We start from the raw sequence: 24,107 nt of genomic DNA, 5'->3' as shown, positions 1-24,107 counted from the left end.
TTTGTGTGTCTTACAACCAAAAGTATGGCACCGTGCATGGGCATCGCAAAGTCGCTTGTCATTCCTTATGAATGATGATGCATATGTATCGTTAAGTTATATAATAAATATGATGATGTCCCCACTTCCAACTAGATTGGTAACAAGACATGCGATATAAATTCCCGACGAGCTAAGCGGACAAGAGAAAACACACTACTTTCCATCCATTACTCTAAACATTGGTTACTAACTTTCCTATTTCATATATCCACTATTAAAGATTAGCGATTTTTTAACCATGCCAGGAAAAGGAAATGCAGTTCTAAAAGGAGATTGCAAGGGTAAATGCCACCCGTCAACCATTAACGATAGTTTTGTGGAGACAAGGACACATCATTTCATGGTTAATGGAAAGCCGTTGTATTTTAATGGCTTTAACGCCTACTGGTTAATGTGTATGGCTTCTGATCCATCTACAAGGGTGAAGGTCACAGATGCATTTCAAGAATCTTCCAAGATAGGAATGAACCTGGTTAGGACTTGGGCTTTTAGTGATGGTGGCAACAAACCCCTGCAAACCTCTCCCAGTTTTTACAATGAGGACATGTTTAAGGTAACTTTATCTATTATTTTAGCCTCTATTTTTTATTCAACATGATCTGTAAACGTTAAAAAGTAATTTCTTATCAACCATACGACAAATCGACACGGACATATTGAAATAAAAGTTAGTAATAATCAAGATCACAAACACTTTAACACCTCTGTTTTATGTTACTTGTGATAACCATCTACACCTTTTCATTCCAGGGATTGGATTTTGTGATATCAGAAGCGAAAAAGTATGGGATTCACTTGATTCTCAGCTTGGTTAATAACTGGGATGATTTTGGAGGTAAAAAACAATATGTTCAGTGGGCAAGGGATCATGGAGGACAATACTTGAATAGTGATGATGATTTCTTTACTAACGTTGTAGTTAAAGGATATTATAAGAATCATTTGAAGGTATATATATATATGTTTGGGAAACAATGTTTCCATTATATCACAAAAATTTTCTACAACAGCTGTATGTGCATTTTGTCAGAAAATTTGAACATGTTGCAAATACTGTTTTGCTACAGACCATTCTTACGAGACGCAACTCAATCACCGGGGTTGACTACAAGGATGATTCCACCATCTTTGCATGGGAGCTAATGAACGAACCCCGCTGCCAGTCTGATCTATCAGGGAAATTTCTACAGGTTCTTGTTTTCTCTGTTTTCTCACGGTTAAGTTGTTCATATGAGAAAATGCCCGAATCAGTTATCTAGAAAGAAGGAAATCTTTTACTTTCAAATGATAGGAGTACATAGAGGAAACCGGTTTTTTATGAAACTATATGGTGCATAACCTATAACCATCGGTATCTCTTCTTTGTGCAGGAATGGATAGTAGAAATGGCAGCTGAAATAAAATCCATTGATAAGAACCATCTTCTCGAAATCGGACTTGAAGGGTTTTATGGGGAATCAATGCCTGAAAAGAAGCAAAACAATCCGGGCTATGAAGTAGGGACCGACTTCATTACAAACAACGGCGTCAACAATGTGGATTTTGCTACAATCCATCTGTATCCCGACCAATGGTATGATCGAGTCTATACCGACATATAAACTCCATCACAATGCTTTTGTTCGTATATATACTTTGCATGTCACGCTAGCCAACACCCGAACGTAGTTAGCATCCTAAAAATGTTTCATGAAATGCATGTTTCTTATTTATAACTAAAACAATATTTTATGTTATTTAATTTTATTGAATAACATATGTGGGTATTTCGATTTTTGACTTAGGGTTCCGGGAGCTAGCGATGAAGCTCGAGCTAAATTTGTTGAAAAATGGATTAATGCACATATTGAGGATTGTGATTCCATCTTGAGAAAACCTTTACTGATTGCAGAATTTGGCAAGTCCTCTTGGTCTTCAGGTTACACCGTAGAAGCAAGGGATGAGTACTTTGGTGGGATATTCAACACGGCCTATGAAAGTGCAAGAAACCGGGGGTCGTGTTCAGGTACAACTTTTTGGCAAGTCATGGCGGAAGGAATGGATAACTGGGGTGATGGGTACCAAGTTGTCTTGGACCAAAACCCCTCCACTGCTGCAATAATTGCCAAGCAGTCTCAAAGAATTTCATCACTCAACTCTTCAACCAACCTAGAGTTCTCTCCCGTTGCTGTTGAAAAATAACTATGTTGGGTTCCTGAACAAATAATTATCCCTTTCGAGATAAAATGATATTTCTCTCTGCTGCGTTACTTACCTTTAGAAAATGTGAAGTTTTAAATAGTGAAATGAAAATAAAGATAGAGTTAGCAACCATTTTGCATGAAACAAAATAGTTGCAGCCTATTAGTAATGTTGTACCGCGGGTAACTTCAACTCAGTATTGTTGGACGAAGTGGGAAAATTGATGCATTTCCTTTTTATCAATAAATATGGTAATATATGTAAGGTATTTTTATGTGTTTTCTTAGCTTTTGTCTATCTTTTCTTAATGTTATAAATATTTTGTCTATCGAACACACAAGTCACGTCAACATATGTGAATCCTTTTATATGTATTCAAACCACTTTTTGATCGCAAATCATCGACGAGAGGAATATTAATATTAGTTGATAAGGGATATAGGTCATGATATATCATTAAATCTCAAGATTTTTTACCTAAATTTTGTATTACACTTGTGCCTTTGGGGTGGTGATACTTAAATGAACAAATATTTTCCCGAGTTTTATACTAAAAAGTCTCATTATTTTGGAATTTTTTTTTGATAAATTCATAAATCTTTATTTTTTTGAACAAAAAAGTCTCGTTATTTTGGGAAAATCATATAATCTGTCTTTCCCAATTAAAAAAAATTTTTCCTTAATTTGGGCAAAATATTAAACAATTAGGTTTATTCTATTAAAAAAAAGATTTAGGACTTTATCAAAAAAAATCTCAAAATAATTAGACTTTTCTGCATGAAATGCATACTTATCCTATTAATATTGCTTGACAAAGGATATAAGTCATGATATACCAATGATTATTATGCCTTTAGATCTTTATTTTGAATTAAAATTATGTTTGTGGGAGTTGTGATACTTAAACAAACCATTACTTAATACCGACCGAAATGTGTGTGTGTATGTGTATGTGTGTGTCTGTGTGTGAGAGGAGACAGGGGGGAATCTACAAAGCTATTGGATGACTTTTTCCAAGTGATTTAAACCAAAAAAAAAAAAAAAAAACATCTTGTTAATATGCCACTAAACCTATTTCAATATAATTTGTAGAATACTAATTCATATTTTAAACAATATTACCTAAGTTTTAACAAACAAAAGAAGATCAATTCAAAACTATTTAAGTTATTTTTGACATCAAACTCCTAATAAAGAAGATAAATGATTAAGTTACGTATGCCGGTGAAGAAAATATAGTCTTAAGGAGTAATTAACACATATATTGGTGTCTTGGCGCAAATGTTATTTCTTGGTAATCTAAAATCCAATTTTTTTAAACAAATACATAAATCATTATTAATACACATATATTAGGGTCTTGGCAGAAATGTTACTTTTATTGTAATCTATAATATGAATATTTATGTCAGCAAACTCAGAATTGTGATGATGATTTTTCATGAAACCTTTCCAATTATGAGGTTGTTATCTCAATATAATAAGTAAAATCATTGATTAATACAACTGGGCTCGTAGAAGAACTAAACTGATTATTTCTCATTTGTCTACAAGATTATATAATAGGGAACTCAAATTAATTGGAGTTCAAAAATTCCTGCTTTATTTTCGATCGCAAGGTTATATCAGCAACTATAAACTTAAGGTTTAGTCGTACCTTTGAAATATCCTTTATCAATATTGGGAATAAATTTTGGTGCATTGTAAGCCTTAGGCCCTCAAGCGACTGTAAACTTTTTAGTCATACCTTTCAAATATACTTTATCAATATTGGGTAGACATTCTGGTGCAATGTTTATCTTAGGCATGCAGTCTTAAACCTAACAATTGTTTGTTTAATTTTATATTTATAATTTTCATAATTTTCTTTATAATTAACAATAATATCGATTAAATTAATTAATATAAGGTGAGGGTCATTTTTATAAACATCTAGCATTTATCACCAAAGATTTATAATATATGTAATGTGTACAAGTGTAGTCTCAATAAACTTTAATTAATGAGTAATCACACACTACTTAGTATCGATGCACGAACACATAAAAAATGATAAGGGAGTGTTTCCTCGCTAGTCTTCTAAAAGTATTGGTTTAAGATCCATCGAATTTCCTTCTAAGCAGTTACATTGCCTATTATGATAGGTTTTGGAACCCCAAACATCCGTTGTTTTATTATAACAGAGAACACCTCGTACACAAGCAAAGCGAGTTATGTTTAGATTACAATACATCCACTTGTTATATGTCATGCTACTCAACCACTTGTTATTACATTAACTACATGATCATCAATATAAATTCACATGCAAAAGTGATGTGTGCAACATACATAACATCTACTTTGATACAAATTCCATTTGGAGAATACACGTGATAAAAACTATCAACAGGAAAACTGAACATAAAATTTAATATATATATTTGCTATATGACGTTAAAAAAGTCAAATAAGGAAACCAAATGTCCCATGAATGGTGATGCGTAAACGTAAGAAAGTCACATGCTAGATTTCAACGTATGAAAAAAGGAACCCGAAAAAACAACAAAATGGTTTGGAGGAGTGGAGAAATAAATAAATAAATAATCAAAATGTACCTAGTTTTTCATGCACAAGCAACCACTTGTGCGTTTATTTTGGGCTTTTTGTTTTTTATTTTTATATATTTATTTTTCAAGCACATGTGGTCTCTAATGTATGGCGTAACAAAATATTATAGTATTTGAAAAGAATCTAGTACCATCTTCGAATCTCTAAATACAATTCGTTTGGTCAACATATTTTTTATGTTTGGAACTCGACTAAAAGCTAATCTTTTAATGGCATATTATGCACAAGGATCTAGTATCCAAACATAACATACCTGCAACAGTATTTGAAAAAGCAGTATCATTTTTCCTTTTGCTTTTTCATTTGGAGTAACAAATGTTTGTGTGTCTTACAACCAAAAGTATGGCACCGTGCATGGGCATCGCAAAGTCGCTTGTCATTCCTTATGAATGATGATGCATATGTATCGTTAAGTTATATAATAAATATGATGATGTCCCCACTTCCAACTAGATTGGTAACAAGACATGCGATATAAATTCCCGACGAGCTAAGCGGACAAGAGAAAACACACTACTTTCCATCCATTACTCTAAACATTGGTTACTAACTTTCCTATTTCATATATCCACTATTAAAGATTAGCGATTTTTTAACCATGCCAGGAAAAGGAAATGCAGTTCTAAAAGGAGATTGCAAGGGTAAATGCCACCCGTCAACCATTAACGATAGTTTTGTGGAGACAAGGACACATCATTTCATGGTTAATGGAAAGCCGTTGTATTTTAATGGCTTTAACGCCTACTGGTTAATGTGTATGGCTTCTGATCCATCTACAAGGGTGAAGGTCACAGATGCATTTCAAGAATCTTCCAAGATAGGAATGAACCTGGTTAGGACTTGGGCTTTTAGTGATGGTGGCAACAAACCCCTGCAAACCTCTCCCGGTTTTTACAATGAGGACATGTTTAAGGTAACTTTATCTATTATTTTAGCCTCTATTTTTTATTCAACATGATCTGTAAACGTTAAAAAGTAATTTCTTATCAACCATACGACAAATCGACACGGACATATTGAAATAAAAGTTAGTAATAATCAAGATCACAAACACTTTAACACCTCTGTTTTATGTTACTTGTGATAACCATCTACACCTTTTCATTCCAGGGATTGGATTTTGTGATATCAGAAGCGAAAAAGTATGGGATTCACTTGATTCTCAGCTTGGTTAATAACTGGGATGATTTTGGAGGTAAAAAACAATATGTTCAGTGGGCAAGGGATCATGGAGGACAATACTTGAATAGTGATGATGATTTCTTTACTAACGTTGTAGTTAAAGGATATTATAAGAATCATTTGAAGGTATATATATATATGTTTGGGAAACAATGTTTCCATTATATCACAAAAATTTTCTACAACAGCTGTATGTGCATTTTGTCAGAAAATTTGAACATGTTGCAAATACTGTTTTGCTACAGACCATTCTTACGAGACGCAACTCAATCACCGGGGTTGACTACAAGGATGATTCCACCATCTTTGCATGGGAGCTAATGAACGAACCCCGCTGCCAGTCTGATCTATCAGGGAAATTTCTACAGGTTCTTGTTTTCTCTGTTTTCTCACGGTTAAGTTGTTCATATGAGAAAATGCCCGAATCAGTTATCTAGAAAGAAGGAAATCTTTTACTTTCAAATGATAGGAGTACATAGAGGAAACCGGTTTTTTATGAAACTATATGGTGCATAACCTATAACCATCGGTATCTCTTCTTTGTGCAGGAATGGATAGTAGAAATGGCAGCTGAAATAAAGTCCATTGATAAGAACCATCTTCTCGAAATCGGACTTGAAGGGTTTTATGGGGAATCAATGCCTGAAAAGAAGCAAAACAATCCGGGCTATGAAGTAGGGACCGACTTCATTACAAACAACGGCGTCAACAATGTGGATTTTGCTACAATCCATCTGTATCCCGACCAATGGTATGATCGAGTCTATACCGACATATAAACTCCATCACAATGCTTTTGTTCGTATATATACTTTGCATGTCACGCTAGCCAACACCCGAACGTAGTTAGCATCCTAAAAATGTTTCATGAAATGCATGTTTCTTATTTATAACTAAAACAATATTTTATGTTATTTAATTTTATTGAATAACATATGTGGGTATTTCGATTTTTGACTTAGGGTTCCGGGAGCTAGCGATGAAGCTCGAGCTAAATTTGTTGAAAAATGGATTAATGCACATATTGAGGATTGTGATTCCATCTTGAGAAAACCTTTACTGATTGCAGAATTTGGCAAGTCCTCTTGGTCTTCAGGTTACACCGTAGAAGCAAGGGATGAGTACTTTGGTGGGATATTCAACACGGCCTATGAAAGTGCAAGAAACCGGGGGTCGTGTTCAGGTACAACTTTTTGGCAAGTCATGGCGGAAGGAATGGATAACTGGGGTGATGGGTACCAAGTTGTCTTGGACCAAAACCCCTCCACTGCTGCAATAATTGCCAAGCAGTCTCAAAGAATTTCATCACTCAACTCTTCAACCAACCTAGAGTTCTCTCCCGTTGCTGTTGAAAAATAACTATGTTGGGTTCCTGAACAAATAATTATCCCTTTCGAGATAAAATGATATTTCTCTCTGCTGCGTTACTTACCTTTAGAAAATGTGAAGTTTTAAATAGTGAAATGAAAATAAAGATAGAGTTAGCAACCATTTTGCATGAAACAAAATAGTTGCAGCCTATTAGTAATGTTGTACCGCGGGTAACTTCAACTCAGTATTGTTGGACGAAGTGGGAAAATTGATGCATTTCCTTTTTATCAATAAATATGGTAATATATGTAAGGTATTTTTATGTGTTTTCTTAGCTTTTGTCTATCTTTTCTTAATGTTATAAATATTTTGTCTATCGAACACACAAGTCACGTCAACATATGTGAATCCTTTTATATGTATTCAAACCACTTTTTGATCGCAAATCATCGACGAGAGGAATATTAATATTAGTTGATAAGGGATATAGGTCATGATATATCATTAAATCTCAAGATTTTTTACCTAAATTTTGTATTACACTTGTGCCTTTGGGGTGGTGATACTTAAATGAACAAATATTTTCCCGAGTTTTATACTAAAAAGTCTCATTATTTTGGAATTTTTTTTTGATAAATTCATAAATCTTTATTTTTTTGAACAAAAAAGTCTCGTTATTTTGGGAAAATCATATAATCTGTCTTTCCCAATTAAAAAAAATTTTTCCTTAATTTGGGCAAAATATTAAACAATTAGGTTTATTCTATTAAAAAAAAGATTTAGGACTTTATCAAAAAAAATCTCAAAATAATTAGACTTTTCTGCATGAAATGCATACTTATCCTATTAATATTGCTTGACAAAGGATATAAGTCATGATATACCAATGATTATTATGCCTTTAGATCTTTATTTTGAATTAAAATTATGTTTGTGGGAGTTGTGATACTTAAACAAACCATTACTTAATACCGACCGAAATGTGTGTGTGTATGTGTATGTGTGTGTCTGTGTGTGAGAGGAGACAGGGGGGAATCTACAAAGCTATTGGATGACTTTTTCCAAGTGATTTAAACCAAAAAAAAAAAAAAAAAAAACATCTTGTTAATATGCCACTAAACCTATTTCAATATAATTTGTAGAATACTAATTCATATTTTAAACAATATTACCTAAGTTTTAACAAACAAAAGAAGATCAATTCAAAACTATTTAAGTTATTTTTGACATCAAACTCCTAATAAAGAAGATAAATGATTAAGTTACGTATGCCGGTGAAGAAAATATAGTCTTAAGGAGTAATTAACACATATATTGGTGTCTTGGCGCAAATGTTATTTCTTGGTAATCTAAAATCCAATTTTTTTAAACAAATACATAAATCATTATTAATACACATATATTAGGGTCTTGGCAGAAATGTTACTTTTATTGTAATCTATAATATGAATATTTATGTCAGCAAACTCAGAATTGTGATGATGATTTTTCATGAAACCTTTCCAATTATGAGGTTGTTATCTCAATATAATAAGTAAAATCATTGATTAATACAACTGGGCTCGTAGAAGAACTAAACTGATTATTTTTCATTTGTCTACAAGATTATATAATAGGGAACTCAAATTAATTGGAGTTCAAAAATTCCTGCTTTATTTTCGATCGCAAGGTTATATCAGCAACTATAAACTTAAGGTTTAGTCGTACCTTTGAAATATCCTTTATCAATATTGGGAATAAATTTTGGTGCATTGTAAGCCTTAGGCCCTCAAGCGACTGTAAACTTTTTAGTCATACCTTTCAAATATACTTTATCAATATTGGGTAGACATTCTGGTGCAATGTTTATCTTAGGCATGCAGTCTTAAACCTAACAATTGTTTGTTTAATTTTATATTTATAATTTTCATAATTTTCTTTATAATTAACAATAATATCGATTAAATTAATTAATATAAGGTGAGGGTCATTTTTATAAACATCTAGCATTTATCACCAAAGATTTATAATATATGTAATGTGTACAAGTGTAGTCTCAATAAACTTTAATTAATGAGTAATCACACACTACTTAGTATCGATGCACGAACACATAAAAAATGATAAGGGAGTGTTTCCTCGCTAGTCTTCTAAAAGTATTGGTTTAAGATCCATCGAATTTCCTTCTAAGCAGTTACATTGCCTATTATGATAGGTTTTGGAACCCCAAACATCCGTTGTTTTATTATAACAGAGAACACCTCGTACACAAGCAAAGCGAGTTATGTTTAGATTACAATACATCCACTTGTTATATGTCATGCTACTCAACCACTTGTTATTACATTAACTACATGATCATCAATATAAATTCACATGCAAAAGTGATGTGTGCAACATACATAACATCTACTTTGATACAAATTCCATTTGGAGAATACACGTGATAAAAACTATCAACAGGAAAACTGAACATAAAATTTAATATATATATTTGCTATATGACGTTAAAAAAGTCAAATAAGGAAACCAAATGTCCCATGAATGGTGATGCGTAAACGTAAGAAAGTCACATGCTAGATTTCAACGTATGAAAAAAGGAACCCGAAAAAACAACAAAATGGTTTGGAGGAGTGGAGAAATAAATAAATAAATAATCAAAATGTACCTAGTTTTTCATGCACAAGCAACCACTTGTGCGTTTATTTTGGGCTTTTTGTTTTTTATTTTTATATATTTATTTTTCAAGCACATGTGGTCTCTAATGTATGGCGTAACAAAATATTATAGTATTTGAAAAGAATCTAGTACCATCTTCGAATCTCTAAATACAATTCGTTTGGTCAACATATTTTTTATGTTTGGAACTCGACTAAAAGCTAATCTTTTAATGGCATATTATGCACAAGGATCTAGTATCCAAACATAACATACCTGCAACAGTATTTGAAAAAGCAGTATCATTTTTCCTTTTGCTTTTTCATTTGGAGTAACAAATGTTTGTGTGTCTTACAACCAAAAGTATGGCACCGTGCATGGGCATCGCAAAGTCGCTTGTCATTCCTTATGAATGATGATGCATATGTATCGTTAAGTTATATAATAAATATGATGATGTCCCCACTTCCAACTAGATTGGTAACAAGACATGCGATATAAATTCCCGACGAGCTAAGCGGACAAGAGAAAACACACTACTTTCCATCCATTACTCTAAACATTGGTTACTAACTTTCCTATTTCATATATCCACTATTAAAGATTAGCGATTTTTTAACCATGCCAGGAAAAGGAAATGCAGTTCTAAAAGGAGATTGCAAGGGTAAATGCCACCCGTCAACCATTAACGATAGTTTTGTGGAGACAAGGACACATCATTTCATGGTTAATGGAAAGCCGTTGTATTTTAATGGCTTTAACGCCTACTGGTTAATGTGTATGGCTTCTGATCCATCTACAAGGGTGAAGGTCACAGATGCATTTCAAGAATCTTCCAAGATAGGAATGAACCTGGTTAGGACTTGGGCTTTTAGTGATGGTGGCAACAAACCCCTGCAAACCTCTCCCGGTTTTTACAATGAGGACATGTTTAAGGTAACTTTATCTATTATTTTAGCCTCTATTTTTTATTCAACATGATCTGTAAACGTTAAAAAGTAATTTCTTATCAACCATACGACAAATCGACACGGACATATTGAAATAAAAGTTAGTAATAATCAAGATCACAAACACTTTAACACCTCTGTTTTATGTTACTTGTGATAACCATCTACACCTTTTCATTCCAGGGATTGGATTTTGTGATATCAGAAGCGAAAAAGTATGGGATTCACTTGATTCTCAGCTTGGTTAATAACTGGGATGATTTTGGAGGTAAAAAAACAATATGTTCAGTGGGCAAGGGATCATGGAGGACAATACTTGAATAGTGATGATGATTTCTTTACTAACGTTGTAGTTAAAGGATATTATAAGAATCATTTGAAGGTATATATATATATGTTTGGGAAACAATGTTTCCATTATATCACAAAAATTTTCTACAACAGCTGTATGTGCATTTTGTCAGAAAATTTGAACATGTTGCAAATACTGTTTTGCTACAGACCATTCTTACGAGACGCAACTCAATCACCGGGGTTGACTACAAGGATGATTCCACCATCTTTGCATGGGAGCTAATGAACGAACCCCGCTGCCAGTCTGATCTATCAGGGAAATTTCTACAGGTTCTTGTTTTCTCTGTTTTCTCACGGTTAAGTTGTTCATATGAGAAAATGCCCGAATCAGTTATCTAGAAAGAAGGAAATCTTTTACTTTCAAATGATAGGAGTACATAGAGGAAACCGGTTTTTTATGAAACTATATGGTGCATAACCTATAACCATCGGTATCTCTTCTTTGTGCAGGAATGGATAGTAGAAATGGCAGCTGAAATAAAGTCCATTGATAAGACCATCTTCTCGAAATCGGACTTGAAGGGTTTTATGGGGAATCAATGCCTGAAAAGAAGCAAAACAATCCGGGCTATGAAGTAGGGACCGACTTCATTACAAACAACGGCGTCAACAATGTGGATTTTGCTACAATCCATCTGTATCCCGACCAATGGTATGATCGAGTCTATACCGACATATAAACTCCATCACAATGCTTTTGTTCGTATATATACTTTGCATGTCACGCTAGCCAACACCCGAACGTAGTTAGCATCCTAAAAATGTTTCATGAAATGCATGTTTCTTATTTATAACTAAAACAATATTTTATGTTATTTAATTTTATTGAATAACATATGTGGGTATTTCGATTTTTGACTTAGGGTTCCGGGAGCTAGCGATGAAGCTCGAGCTAAATTTGTTGAAAAATGGATTAATGCACATATTGAGGATTGTGATTCCATCTTGAGAAAACCTTTACTGATTGCAGAATTTGGCAAGTCCTCTTGGTCTTCAGGTTACACCGTAGAAGCAAGGGATGAGTACTTTGGTGGGATATTCAACACGGCCTATGAAAGTGCAAGAAACCGGGGGTCGTGTTCAGGTACAACTTTTTGGCAAGTCATGGCGGAAGGAATGGATAACTGGGGTGATGGGTACCAAGTTGTCTTGGACCAAAACCCCTCCACTGCTGCAATAATTGCCAAGCAGTCTCAAAGAATTTCATCACTCAACTCTTCAACCAACCTAGAGTTCTCTCCCGTTGCTGTTGAAAAATAACTATGTTGGGTTCCTGAACAAATAATTATCCCTTTCGAGATAAAATGATATTTCTCTCTGCTGCGTTACTTACCTTTAGAAAATGTGAAGTTTTAAATAGTGAAATGAAAATAAAGATAGAGTTAGCAACCATTTTGCATGAAACAAAATAGTTGCAGCCTATTAGTAATGTTGTACCGCGGGTAACTTCAACTCAGTATTGTTGGACGAAGTGGGAAAATTGATGCATTTCCTTTTTATCAATAAATATGGTAATATATGTAAGGTATTTTTATGTGTTTTCTTAGCTTTTGTCTATCTTTTCTTAATGTTATAAATATTTTGTCTATCGAACACACAAGTCACGTCAACATATGTGAATCCTTTTATATGTATTCAAACCACTTTTTGATCGCAAATCATCGATGAGAGGAATATTAATATTAGTTGATAAGGGATATAGGTCATGATATATCATTAAATCTCAAGATTTTTGACCTAAATTTTGTATTACACTTGTGCCTTTGGGGTGGTGATACTTAAATGAACAAATATTTTCCCGAGTTTTATACTAAAAAGTGTCATTATTTTGGAATTTTTTTTTGATAAATTCATAAATCTTTATTTTTTTGAACAAAAAAGTCTCGTTATTTTGGGAAAATCATATAATCTGTCTTTCCCAATTAAAAAAATTTTTTCCTTAATTTGGGCAAAATATTAAACAATCAGGTTTATTCTATTAAAAAAAAGATTTAGGACTTTATCAAAAAAAATCTCAAAATAATTAGACTTTTCTGCATGAAATGCATACTTATCCTATTAATATTGCTTGACAAAGGATATAAGTCATGATATACCAATGATTATTATGCCTTTAGATCTTTATTTTGAATTAAAATTATGTTTGTGGGAGTTGTGATACTTAAACAAACCATTACTTAATACCGACCGAAATGTGTGTGTGTATGTGTATGTGTGTGTCTGTGTGTGAGAGGAGACAGGGGGGAATCTACAAAGCTATTGGATGACTTTTTCCAAGTGATTTAAACCAAAAAAAAAAAAAACATCTTGTTAATATGCCACTAAACCTATTTCAATATAATTTGTAGAATACTAATTCATATTTTAAACAATATTACCTAAGTTTTAACAAACAAAAGAAGATCAATTCAAAACTATTTAAGTTATTTTTGACATCAAACTCCTAATAAAGAAGATAAATGATTAAGTTACGTATGCCGGTGAAGAAAATATAGTCTTAAGGAGTAATTAACACATATATTGGTGTCTTGGCGCAAATGTTATTTCTTGGTAATCTAAAATCCAATTTTTTTAAACAAATACATAAATCATTATTAATACACATATATTAGGGTCTTGGCAGAAATGTTACTTTTATTGTAATCTATAATATGAATATTTATGTCAGCAAACTCAGAATTGTGATGATGATTTTTCATGAAACCTTTCCAATTATGAGGTTGTTATCTCAATATAATAAGTAAAATCATTGATTAATACAACTGGGCTCGTAGAAGAACTAAACTGATTATTTCTCATTTGTCTACAAGATTATATAATAGGGAACTCAAATTAATTGGAGTTCAAAAATTCCTGCTTTATTTTCGATCGCAAGGTTATATCAGCAACTATAAACTTAAGGTTTAGTCGTACCTTTGAAATATCCTTTATCAATATTGGGAATAAATTTTGGTGCATTGTAAGCCTTAGGCCCTCAAGCGACTGTAAACTTTTTAGTCATACCTTTCAAATATACTTTATCAATATTGGGTAGACATTCTGGTGCAATGTTTATCTTAGGCATGCAGTCTTAAACCTAACAATTGTTTGTTTAATTTTATATTTATAATTTTCATAATTTTCTTTATAATTAACAATAATATCGATTAAATTAATTAATATAAGGTGAGGGTCATTTTTATAAACATCTAGCATTTATCACCAAAGATTTATAATATATGTAATGTGTACAAGTGTAGTCTCAATAAACTTTAATTAATGAGTAATCACACACTACTTAGTATCGATGCACGAACACATAAAAAATGATAAGGGAGTGTTTCCTCGCTAGTCTTCTAAAAGTATTGGTTTAAGATCCATCGAATTTCCTTCTAAGCAGTTACATTGCCTATTATGATAGGTTTTGGAACCCCAAACATCCGTTGTTTTATTATAACAGAGAACACCTCGTACACAAGCAAAGCGAGTTATGTTTAGACTACAATACATCCACTTGCTATATGTCATGCTACTCAACCACTTGTTATTACATTAACTACATGATCATCAATATAAATTCACATGCAAAAGTGATGTGTGCAACATACATAACATCTACTTTGATACAAATTCCATTTGGAGAATACACGTGATAAAAACTATCAACAGGAAAACTGAACATAAAATTTAATATATATATTTGCTATATGACGTTAAAAAAGTCAAATAAGGAAACCAAATGTCCCATGAATGGTGATGCGTAAACGTAAGAAAGTCACATGCTAGATTTCAACGTATGAAAAAAGGAACCCGAAAAAACAACAAAATGGTTTGGAGGAGTGGAGAAATAAATAAATAAATAATCAAAATGTACCTAGTTTTTCATGCACAAACAACCACTTGTGCGTTTATTTTGGGCTTTTTGTTTTTTATTTTTATATATTTATTTTTCAAGCACATGTGGTCTCTAATGTATGGAGTAACAAAATATTATAGTATTTGAAAAGAATCTAGTACCATCTTCGAATCTCTAAATACAATTCGTTTGGTCAACATATTTTTTATGTTTGGAACTCGACTAAAAGCTAATCTTTTAATGGCATATTATGCACAAGGATCTAGTATCCAAACATAACATACCTGCAACACTATTTGAAAAAGCAGTATCATTTTTCCTTTTGCTTTTTCATTTGGAGTAACAAATGTTTGTGTGTCTTACAACCAAAAGTATGGCACCGTGCATGGGCATCGCAAAGTCGCTTGTCATTCCTTATGAATGATGATGCATATGTATCGTTAAGTTATATAATAAATATGATGATGTCCCCACTTCCAACTAGATTGGTAACAAGACATGCGATATAAATTCCCGACGAGCTAAGCGGACAAGAGAAAACACACTACTTTCCATCCATTACTCTAAACATTGGTTACTAACTTTCCTATTTCATATATCCACTATTAAAGATTAGCGATTTTTTAACCATGCCAGGAAAAGGAAATGCAGTTCTAAAAGGAGATTGCAAGGGTAAATGCCACCCGTCAACCATTAACGATACTTTTGTGGAGACAAGGACACATCATTTCATGGTTAATGGAAAGCCGTTGTATTTTAATGGCTTTAACGCCTACTGGTTAATGTGTATGGCTTCTGATCCATCTACAAGGGTGAAGGTCACAGATGCATTTCAAGAATCTTCCAAGATAGGAATGAACCTGGTTAGGACTTGGGCTTTTAGTGATGGTGGCAACAAACCCCTGCAAACCTCTCCCGGTTTTTACAATGAGGACATGTTTAAGGTAACTTTATCTATTATTTTAGCCTCTATTTTTTATTCAACATGATCTGTAAACGTTAAAAAGTAATTTCTTATCAACCATACGACAAATCGACACGGACATATTGAAATAAAAGTTAGTAATAATCAAGATCACAAACACTTTAACACCTCTGTTTTATGTTACTTGTGATAACCATCTACACCTTTTCATTCCAGGGATTGGATTTTGTGATATCAGAAGCGAAAAAGTATGGGATTCACTTGATTCTCAGCTTGGTTAATAACTGGGATGATTTTGGAGGTAAAAAACAATATGTTCAGTGGGCAAGGGATCATGGAGGACAATACTTGAATAGTGATGATGATTTCTTTACTAACGTTGTAGTTAAAGGATATTATAAGAATCATTTGAAGGTATATATATATATATATGTTTGGGAAACAATGTTTCCATTATATCACAAAAATTTTCTACAACAGCTGTATGTGCATTTTGTCAGAAAATTTGAACATGTTGCAAATACTGTTTTGCTACAGACCATTCTTACGAGACGCAACTCAATCACCGGGGTTGACTACAAGGATGATTCCACCATCTTTGCATGGGAGCTAATGAACGAACCCCGCTGCCAGTCTGATCTATCAGGGAAATTTCTACAGGTTCTTGTTTTCTCTGTTTTCTCACGGTTAAGTTGTTCATATGAGAAAATGCCCGAATCAGTTATCTAGAAAGAAGGAAATCTTTTACTTTCAAATGATAGGAGTACATAGAGGAAACCGGTTTTTTATGAAACTATATGGTGCATAACCTATAACCATCGGTATCTCTTCTTTGTGCAGGAATGGATAGTAGAAATGGCAGCTGAAATAAAGTCCATTGATAAGAACCATCTTCTCGAAATCGGACTTGAAGGGTTTTATGGGGAATCAATGCCTGAAAAGAAGCAAAACAATCCGGGCTATGAAGTAGGGACCGACTTCATTACAAACAACGGCGTCAACAATGTGGATTTTGCTACAATCCATCTGTATCCCGACCAATGGTATGATCGAGTCTATACCGACATATAAACTCCATCACAATGCTTTTGTTCGTATATATACTTTGCATGTCACGCTAGCCAACACCCGAACGTAGTTAGCATCCTAAAAATGTTTCATGAAATGCATGTTTCTTATTTATAACTAAAACAATATTTTATGTTATTTAATTTTATTGAATAACATATGTGGGTATTTCGATTTTTGACTTAGGGTTCCGGGAGCTAGCGATGAAGCTCGAGCTAAATTTGTTGAAAAATGGATTAATGCACATATTGAGGATTGTGATTCCATCTTGAGAAAACCTTTACTGATTGCAGAATTTGGCAAGTCCTCTTGGTCTTCAGGTTACACCGTAGAAGCAAGGGATGAGTACTTTGGTGGGATATTCAACACGGCCTATGAAAGTGCAAGAAACCGGGGGTCGTGTTCAGGTACAACTTTTTGGCAAGTCATGGCGGAAGGAATGGATAACTGGGGTGATGGGTACCAAGTTGTCTTGGACCAAAACCCCTCCACTGCTGCAATAATTGCCAAGCAGTCTCAAAGAATTTCATCACTCAACTCTTCAACCAACCTAGAGTTCTCTCTCGTTGCTGTTGAAAAATAACTATGTTGGGTTCCTGAACAAATAATTATCCCTTTCGAGATAAAATGATATTTCTCTCTGCTGCGTTACTTACCTTTAGAAAATGTGAAGTTTTAAATAGTGAAATGAAAATAAAGATAGAGTTAGCAACCATTTTGCATGAAACAAAATAGTTGCAGCCTATTAGTAATGTTGTACCGCGGGTAACTTCAACTCAGTATTGTTGGACGAAGTGGGAAAATTGATGCATTTCCTTTTTATCAATAAATATGGTAATATATGTAAGGTATTTTTATGTGTTTTCTTAGCTTTTGTCTATCTTTTCTTAATGTTATAAATATTTTGTCTATCGAACACACAAGTCACGTCAACATATGTGAATCCTTTTATATGTATTCAAACCACTTTTTGATCGCAAATCATCGATGAGAGGAATATTAATATTAGTTGATAAGGGATATAGGTCATGATATATCATTAAATCTCAAGATTTTTGACCTAAATTTTGTATTACACTTGTGCCTTTGGGGTGGTGATACTTAAATGAACAAATATTTTCCCGAGTTTTATACTAAAAAGTGTCATTATTTTGGAATTTTTTTTTGATAAATTCATAAATCTTTATTTTTTTGAACAAAAAAGTCTCGTTATTTTGGGAAAATCATATAATCTGTCTTTCCCAATTAAAAAAATTTTTTCCTTAATTTGGGCAAAATATTAAACAATCAGGTTTATTCTATTAAAAAAAAGATTTAGGACTTTATCAAAAAAAATCTCAAAATAATTAGACTTTTCTGCATGAAATGCATACTTATCCTATTAATATTGCTTGACAAAGGATATAAGTCATGATATACCAATGATTATTATGCCTTTAGATCTTTATTTTGAATTAAAATTATGTTTGTGGGAGTTGTGATACTTAAACAAACCATTACTTAATACCGACCGAAATGTGTGTGTGTATGTGTATGTGTGTGTCTGTGTGTGAGAGGAGACAGGGGGGAATCTACAAAGCTATTGGATGACTTTTTCCAAGTGATTTAAACCAAAAAAAAAAAAAAAAAAAACATCTTGTTAATATGCCACTAAACCTATTTCAATATAATTTGTAGAATACTAATTCATATTTTAAACAATATTACCTAAGTTTTAACAAACAAAAGAAGATCAATTCAAAACTATTTAAGTTATTTTTGACATCAAACTCCTAATAAAGAAGATAAATGATTAAGTTACGTATGCCGGTGAAGAAAATATAGTCTTAAGGAGTAATTAACACATATATTGGTGTCTTGGCGCAAATGTTATTTCTTGGTAATCTAAAATCCAATTTTTTTAAACAAATACATAAATCATTATTAATACACATATATTAGGGTCTTGGCAGAAATGTTACTTTTATTGTAATCTATAATATGAATATTTATGTCAGCAAACTCAGAATTGTGATGATGATTTTTCATGAAACCTTTCCAATTATGAGGTTGTTATCTCAATATAATAAGTAAAATCATTGATTAATACAACTGGGCTCGTAGAAGAACTAAACTGATTATTTCTCATTTGTCTACAAGATTATATAATAGGGAACTCAAATTAATTGGAGTTCAAAAATTCCTGCTTTATTTTCGATCGCAAGGTTATATCAGCAACTATAAACTTAAGGTTTAGTCGTACCTTTGAAATATCCTTTATCAATATTGGGAATAAATTTTGGTGCATTGTAAGCCTTAGGCCCTCAAGCGACTGTAAACTTTTTAGTCATACCTTTCAAATATACTTTATCAATATTGGGTAGACATTCTGGTGCAATGTTTATCTTAGGCATGCAGTCTTAAACCTAACAATTGTTTGTTTAATTTTATATTTATAATTTTCATAATTTTCTTTATAATTAACAATAATATCGATTAAATTAATTAATATAAGGTGAGGGTCATTTTTATAAACATCTAGCATTTATCACCAAAGATTTATAATATATGTAATGTGTACAAGTGTAGTCTCAATAAACTTTAATTAATGAGTAATCACACACTACTTAGTATCGATGCACGAACACATAAAAAATGATAAGGGAGTGTTTCCTCGCTAGTCTTCTAAAAGTATTGGTTTAAGATCCATCGAATTTCCTTCTAAGCAGTTACATTGCCTATTATGATAGGTTTTGGAACCCCAAACATCCGTTGTTTTATTATAACAGAGAACACCTCGTACACAAGCAAAGCGAGTTATGTTTAGATTACAATACATCCACTTGCTATATGTCATGCTACTCAACCACTTGTTATTACATTAACTACATGATCATCAATATAAATTCACATGCAAAAGTGATGTGTGCAACATACATAACATCTACTTTGATACAAATTCCATTTGGAGAATACACGTGATAAAAACTATCAACAGGAAAACTGAACATAAAATTTAATATATATATTTGCTATATGACGTTAAAAAAGTCAAATAAGGAAACCAAATGTCCCATGAATGGTGATGCGTAAACGTAAGAAAGTCACATGCTAGATTTCAACGTATGAAAAAAGGAACCCGAAAAAACAACAAAATGGTTTGGAGGAGTGGAGAAATAAATAAATAAATAATCAAAATGTACCTAGTTTTTCATGCACAAACAACCACTTGTGCGTTTATTTTGGGCTTTTTGTTTTTTATTTTTATATATTTATTTTTCAAGCACATGTGGTCTCTAATGTATGGAGTAACAAAATATTATAGTATTTGAAAAGAATCTAGTACCATCTTCGAATCTCTAAATACAATTCGTTTGGTCAACATATTTTTTATGTTTGGAACTCGACTAAAAGCTAATCTTTTAATGGCATATTATGCACAAGGATCTAGTATCCAAACATAACATACCTGCAACACTATTTGAAAAAGCAGTATCATTTTTCCTTTTGCTTTTTCATTTGGAGTAACAAATGTTTGTGTGTCTTACAACCAAAAGTATGGCACCGTGCATGGGCATCGCAAAGTCGCTTGTCATTCCTTATGAATGATGATGCATATGTATCGTTAAGTTATATAATAAATATGATGATGTCCCCACTTCCAACTAGATTGGTAACAAGACATGCGATATAAATTCCCGACGAGCTAAGCGGACAAGAGAAAACACACTACTTTCCATCCATTACTCTAAACATTGGTTACTAACTTTCCTATTTCATATATCCACTATTAAAGATTAGCGATTTTTTAACCATGCCAGGAAAAGGAAATGCAGTTCTAAAAGGAGATTGCAAGGGTAAATGCCACCCGTCAACCATTAACGATACTTTTGTGGAGACAAGGACACATCATTTCATGGTTAATGGAAAGCCGTTGTATTTTAATGGCTTTAACGCCTACTGGTTAATGTGTATGGCTTCTGATCCATCTACAAGGGTGAAGGTCACAGATGCATTTCAAGAATCTTCCAAGATAGGAATGAACCTGGTTAGGACTTGGGCTTTTAGTGATGGTGGCAACAAACCCCTGCAAACCTCTCCCGGTTTTTACAATGAGGACATGTTTAAGGTAACTTTATCTATTATTTTAGCCTCTATTTTTTATTCAACATGATCTGTAAACGTTAAAAAGTAATTTCTTATCAACCATACGACAAATCGACACGGACATATTGAAATAAAAGTTAGTAATAATCAAGATCACAAACACTTTAACACCTCTGTTTTATGTTACTTGTGATAACCATCTACACCTTTTCATTCCAGGGATTGGATTTTGTGATATCAGAAGCGAAAAAGTATGGGATTCACTTGATTCTCAGCTTGGTTAATAACTGGGATGATTTTGGAGGTAAAAAACAATATGTTCAGTGGGCAAGGGATCATGGAGGACAATACTTGAATAGTGATGATGATTTCTTTACTAACGTTGTAGTTAAAGGATATTATAAGAATCATTTGAAGGTATATATATATATGTTTGGGAAACAATGTTTCCATTATATCACAAAAATTTTCTACAACAGCTGTATGTGCATTTTGTCAGAAAATTTGAACATGTTGCAAATACTGTTTTGCTACAGACCATTCTTACGAGACGCAACTCAATCACCGGGGTTGACTACAAGGATGATTCCACCATCTTTGCATGGGAGCTAATGAACGAACCCCGCTGCCAGTCTGATCTATCAGGGAAATTTCTACAGGTTCTTGTTTTCTCTGTTTTCTCACGGTTAAGTTGTTCATATGAGAAAATGCCCGAATCAGTTATCTAGAAAGAAGGAAATCTTTTACTTTCAAATGATAGGAGTACATAGAGGAAACCGGTTTTTTATGAAACTATATGGTGCATAACCTATAACCATCGGTATCTCTTCTTTGTGCAGGAATGGATAGTAGAAATGGCAGCTGAAATAAAGTCCATTGATAAGACCATCTTCTCGAAATCGGACTTGAAGGGTTTTATGGGGAATCAATGCCTGAAAAGAAGCAAAACAATCCGGGCTATGAAGTAGGGACCGACTTCATTACAAACAACGGCGTCAACAATGTGGATTTTGCTACAATCCATCTGTATCCCGACCAATGGTATGATCGAGTCTATACCGACATATAAACTCCATCACAATGCTTTTGTTCGTATATATACTTTGCATGTCACGCTAGCCAACACCCGAACGTAGTTAGCATCCTAAAAATGTTTCATGAAATGCATGTTTCTTATTTATAACTAAAACAATATTTTATGTTATTTAATTTTATTGAATAACATATGTGGGTATTTCGATTTTTGACTTAGGGTTCCGGGAGCTAGCGATGAAGCTCGAGCTAAATTTGTTGAAAAATGGATTAATGCACATATTGAGGATTGTGATTCCATCTTGAGAAAACCTTTACTGATTGCAGAATTTGGCAAGTCCTCTTGGTCTTCAGGTTACACCGTAGAAGCAAGGGATGAGTACTTTGGTGGGATATTCAACACGGCCTATGAAAGTGCAAGAAACCGGGGGTCGTGTTCAGGTACAACTTTTTGGCAAGTCATGGCGGAAGGAATGGATAACTGGGGTGATGGGTACCAAGTTGTCTTGGACCAAAACCCCTCCACTGCTGCAATAATTGCCAAGCAGTCTCAAAGAATTTCATCACTCAACTCTTCAACCAACCTAGAGTTCTCTCCCGTTGCTGTTGAAAAATAACTATGTTGGGTTCCTGAACAAATAATTATCCCTTTCGAGATAAAATGATATTTCTCTCTGCTGCGTTACTTACCTTTAGAAAATGTGAAGTTTTAAATAGTGAAATGAAAATAAAGATAGAGTTAGCAACCATTTTGCATGAAACAAAATAGTTGCAGCCTATTAGTAATGTTGTACCGCGGGTAACTTCAACTCAGTATTGTTGGACGAAGTGGGAAAATTGATGCATTTCCTTTTTATCAATAAATATGGTAATATATGTAAGGTATTTTTATGTGTTTTCTTAGCTTTTGTCTATCTTTTCTTAATGTTATAAATATTTTGTCTATCGAACACACAAGTCACGTCAACATATGTGAATCCTTTTATATGTATTCAAACCACTTTTTGATCGCAAATCATCGATGAGAGGAATATTAATATTAGTTGATAAGGGATATAGGTCATGATATATCATTAAATCTCAAGATTTTTGACCTAAATTTTGTATTACACTTGTGCCTTTGGGGTGGTGATACTTAAATGAACAAATATTTTCCCGAGTTTTATACTAAAAAGTGTCATTATTTTGGAATTTTTTTTTGATAAATTCATAAATCTTTATTTTTTTGAACAAAAAAGTCTCGTTATTTTGGGAAAATCATATAATCTGTCTTTCCCAATTAAAAAAATTTTTTCCTTAATTTGGGCAAAATATTAAACAATCAGGTTTATTCTATTAAAAAAAAGATTTAGGACTTTATCAAAAAAAATCTCAAAATAATTAGACTTTTCTGCATGAAATGCATACTTATCCTATTAATATTGCTTGACAAAGGATATAAGTCATGATATACCAATGATTATTATGCCTTTAGATCTTTATTTTGAATTAAAATTATGTTTGTGGGAGTTGTGATACTTAAACAAACCATTACTTAATACCGACCGAAATGTGTGTGTGTATGTGTATGTGTGTGTCTGTGTGTGAGAGGAGACAGGGGGGAATCTACAAAGCTATTGGATGACTTTTTCCAAGTGATTTAAACCAAAAAAAAAAAAAAAAAAAACATCTTGTTAATATGCCACTAAACCTATTTCAATATAATTTGTAGAATACTAATTCATATTTTAAACAATATTACCTAAGTTTTAACAAACAAAAGAAGATCAATTCAAAACTATTTAAGTTATTTTTGACATCAAACTCCTAATAAAGAAGATAAATGATTAAGTTACGTATGCCGGTGAAGAAAATATAGTCTTAAGGAGTAATTAACACATATATTGGTGTCTTG

The 24,107-nt window shown here is 32.8% G+C and overlaps 3 protein-coding genes and 2 pseudogenes across 3 annotated transcripts; all 5 read left to right on the top strand.

The window, feature by feature from the left end:
* The first annotated feature begins 280 nt into the window (after window positions 1–280).
* LOC128126107 (mannan endo-1,4-beta-mannosidase 4-like) lies at window positions 281–2,223 on the top strand. The gene is made up of 5 exons (XM_052763845.1): window positions 281–595; window positions 793–990; window positions 1,110–1,232; window positions 1,413–1,615; window positions 1,827–2,223. The coding sequence occupies exons 1-5, from the start codon at window positions 281–283 to the stop codon at window positions 2,221–2,223; spliced, it is 1,236 nt and encodes a 411-aa protein (XP_052619805.1).
* A 3,208-nt stretch (window positions 2,224–5,431) lies between these two features.
* LOC128125915 (mannan endo-1,4-beta-mannosidase 4-like) lies at window positions 5,432–7,374 on the top strand. The gene is made up of 5 exons (XM_052763844.1): window positions 5,432–5,746; window positions 5,944–6,141; window positions 6,261–6,383; window positions 6,564–6,766; window positions 6,978–7,374. Exons 1-5 carry the CDS (start codon window positions 5,432–5,434, stop codon window positions 7,372–7,374), a joined length of 1,236 nt encoding a protein of 411 aa, XP_052619804.1.
* Window positions 7,375–10,584: 3,210 nt separating this feature from the next.
* Window positions 10,585–12,527, top strand: LOC128126106 (mannan endo-1,4-beta-mannosidase 4-like; annotated as a pseudogene).
* Window positions 12,528–15,731: 3,204 nt separating this feature from the next.
* Window positions 15,732–17,678, top strand: LOC128126105 (mannan endo-1,4-beta-mannosidase 4-like). The gene is made up of 5 exons (XM_052763843.1): window positions 15,732–16,046; window positions 16,244–16,441; window positions 16,565–16,687; window positions 16,868–17,070; window positions 17,282–17,678. Exons 1-5 carry the CDS (start codon window positions 15,732–15,734, stop codon window positions 17,676–17,678), a joined length of 1,236 nt encoding a protein of 411 aa, XP_052619803.1.
* Window positions 17,679–20,888: 3,210 nt separating this feature from the next.
* Window positions 20,889–22,830, top strand: LOC128126104 (mannan endo-1,4-beta-mannosidase 4-like; annotated as a pseudogene).
* The last annotated feature ends 1,277 nt before the right edge of the window (window positions 22,831–24,107 follow it).

Source organism: Lactuca sativa, chromosome 5 (assembly GCF_002870075.4).
Source record: "Lactuca sativa cultivar Salinas chromosome 5, Lsat_Salinas_v11, whole genome shotgun sequence".
Taxonomy (NCBI): domain Eukaryota; kingdom Viridiplantae; phylum Streptophyta; class Magnoliopsida; order Asterales; family Asteraceae; genus Lactuca; species Lactuca sativa.
Note: the sequence above shows the minus strand (reverse complement) of the source record. Positions and strands in the feature narration are given on the sequence as shown.

What these genes read in the sequence shown, in the direction of transcription:
- LOC128126105 (XM_052763843.1), top strand. Translation starts at nt 15,732, where the DNA reads ATGCCAGGAAAAGGAAATGCAGTTCTAAAAGGAGATTGCAAGGGTAAA. An exon ending in ACAATGAGGACATGTTTAAG is followed by an intron (nt 16,047 to 16,243) that starts GTAACTTTATCT and finishes TTTTCATTCCAG; the next exon opens with GGATTGGATTTTGTGATATC. An exon ending in CATCTGTATCCCGACCAATG is followed by an intron (nt 17,071 to 17,281) that starts GTATGATCGAGT and finishes TTTTTGACTTAG; the next exon opens with GGTTCCGGGAGCTAGCGATG.
- LOC128126107 (XM_052763845.1), top strand. Translation starts at nt 281, where the DNA reads ATGCCAGGAAAAGGAAATGCAGTTCTAAAAGGAGATTGCAAGGGTAAA. An exon ending in TATCAGGGAAATTTCTACAG is followed by an intron (nt 1,233 to 1,412) that starts GTTCTTGTTTTC and finishes TTCTTTGTGCAG; the next exon opens with GAATGGATAGTAGAAATGGC. An exon ending in CATCTGTATCCCGACCAATG is followed by an intron (nt 1,616 to 1,826) that starts GTATGATCGAGT and finishes TTTTTGACTTAG; the next exon opens with GGTTCCGGGAGCTAGCGATG.
- LOC128125915 (XM_052763844.1), top strand. Translation starts at nt 5,432, where the DNA reads ATGCCAGGAAAAGGAAATGCAGTTCTAAAAGGAGATTGCAAGGGTAAA. An exon ending in ACAATGAGGACATGTTTAAG is followed by an intron (nt 5,747 to 5,943) that starts GTAACTTTATCT and finishes TTTTCATTCCAG; the next exon opens with GGATTGGATTTTGTGATATC. An exon ending in CATCTGTATCCCGACCAATG is followed by an intron (nt 6,767 to 6,977) that starts GTATGATCGAGT and finishes TTTTTGACTTAG; the next exon opens with GGTTCCGGGAGCTAGCGATG.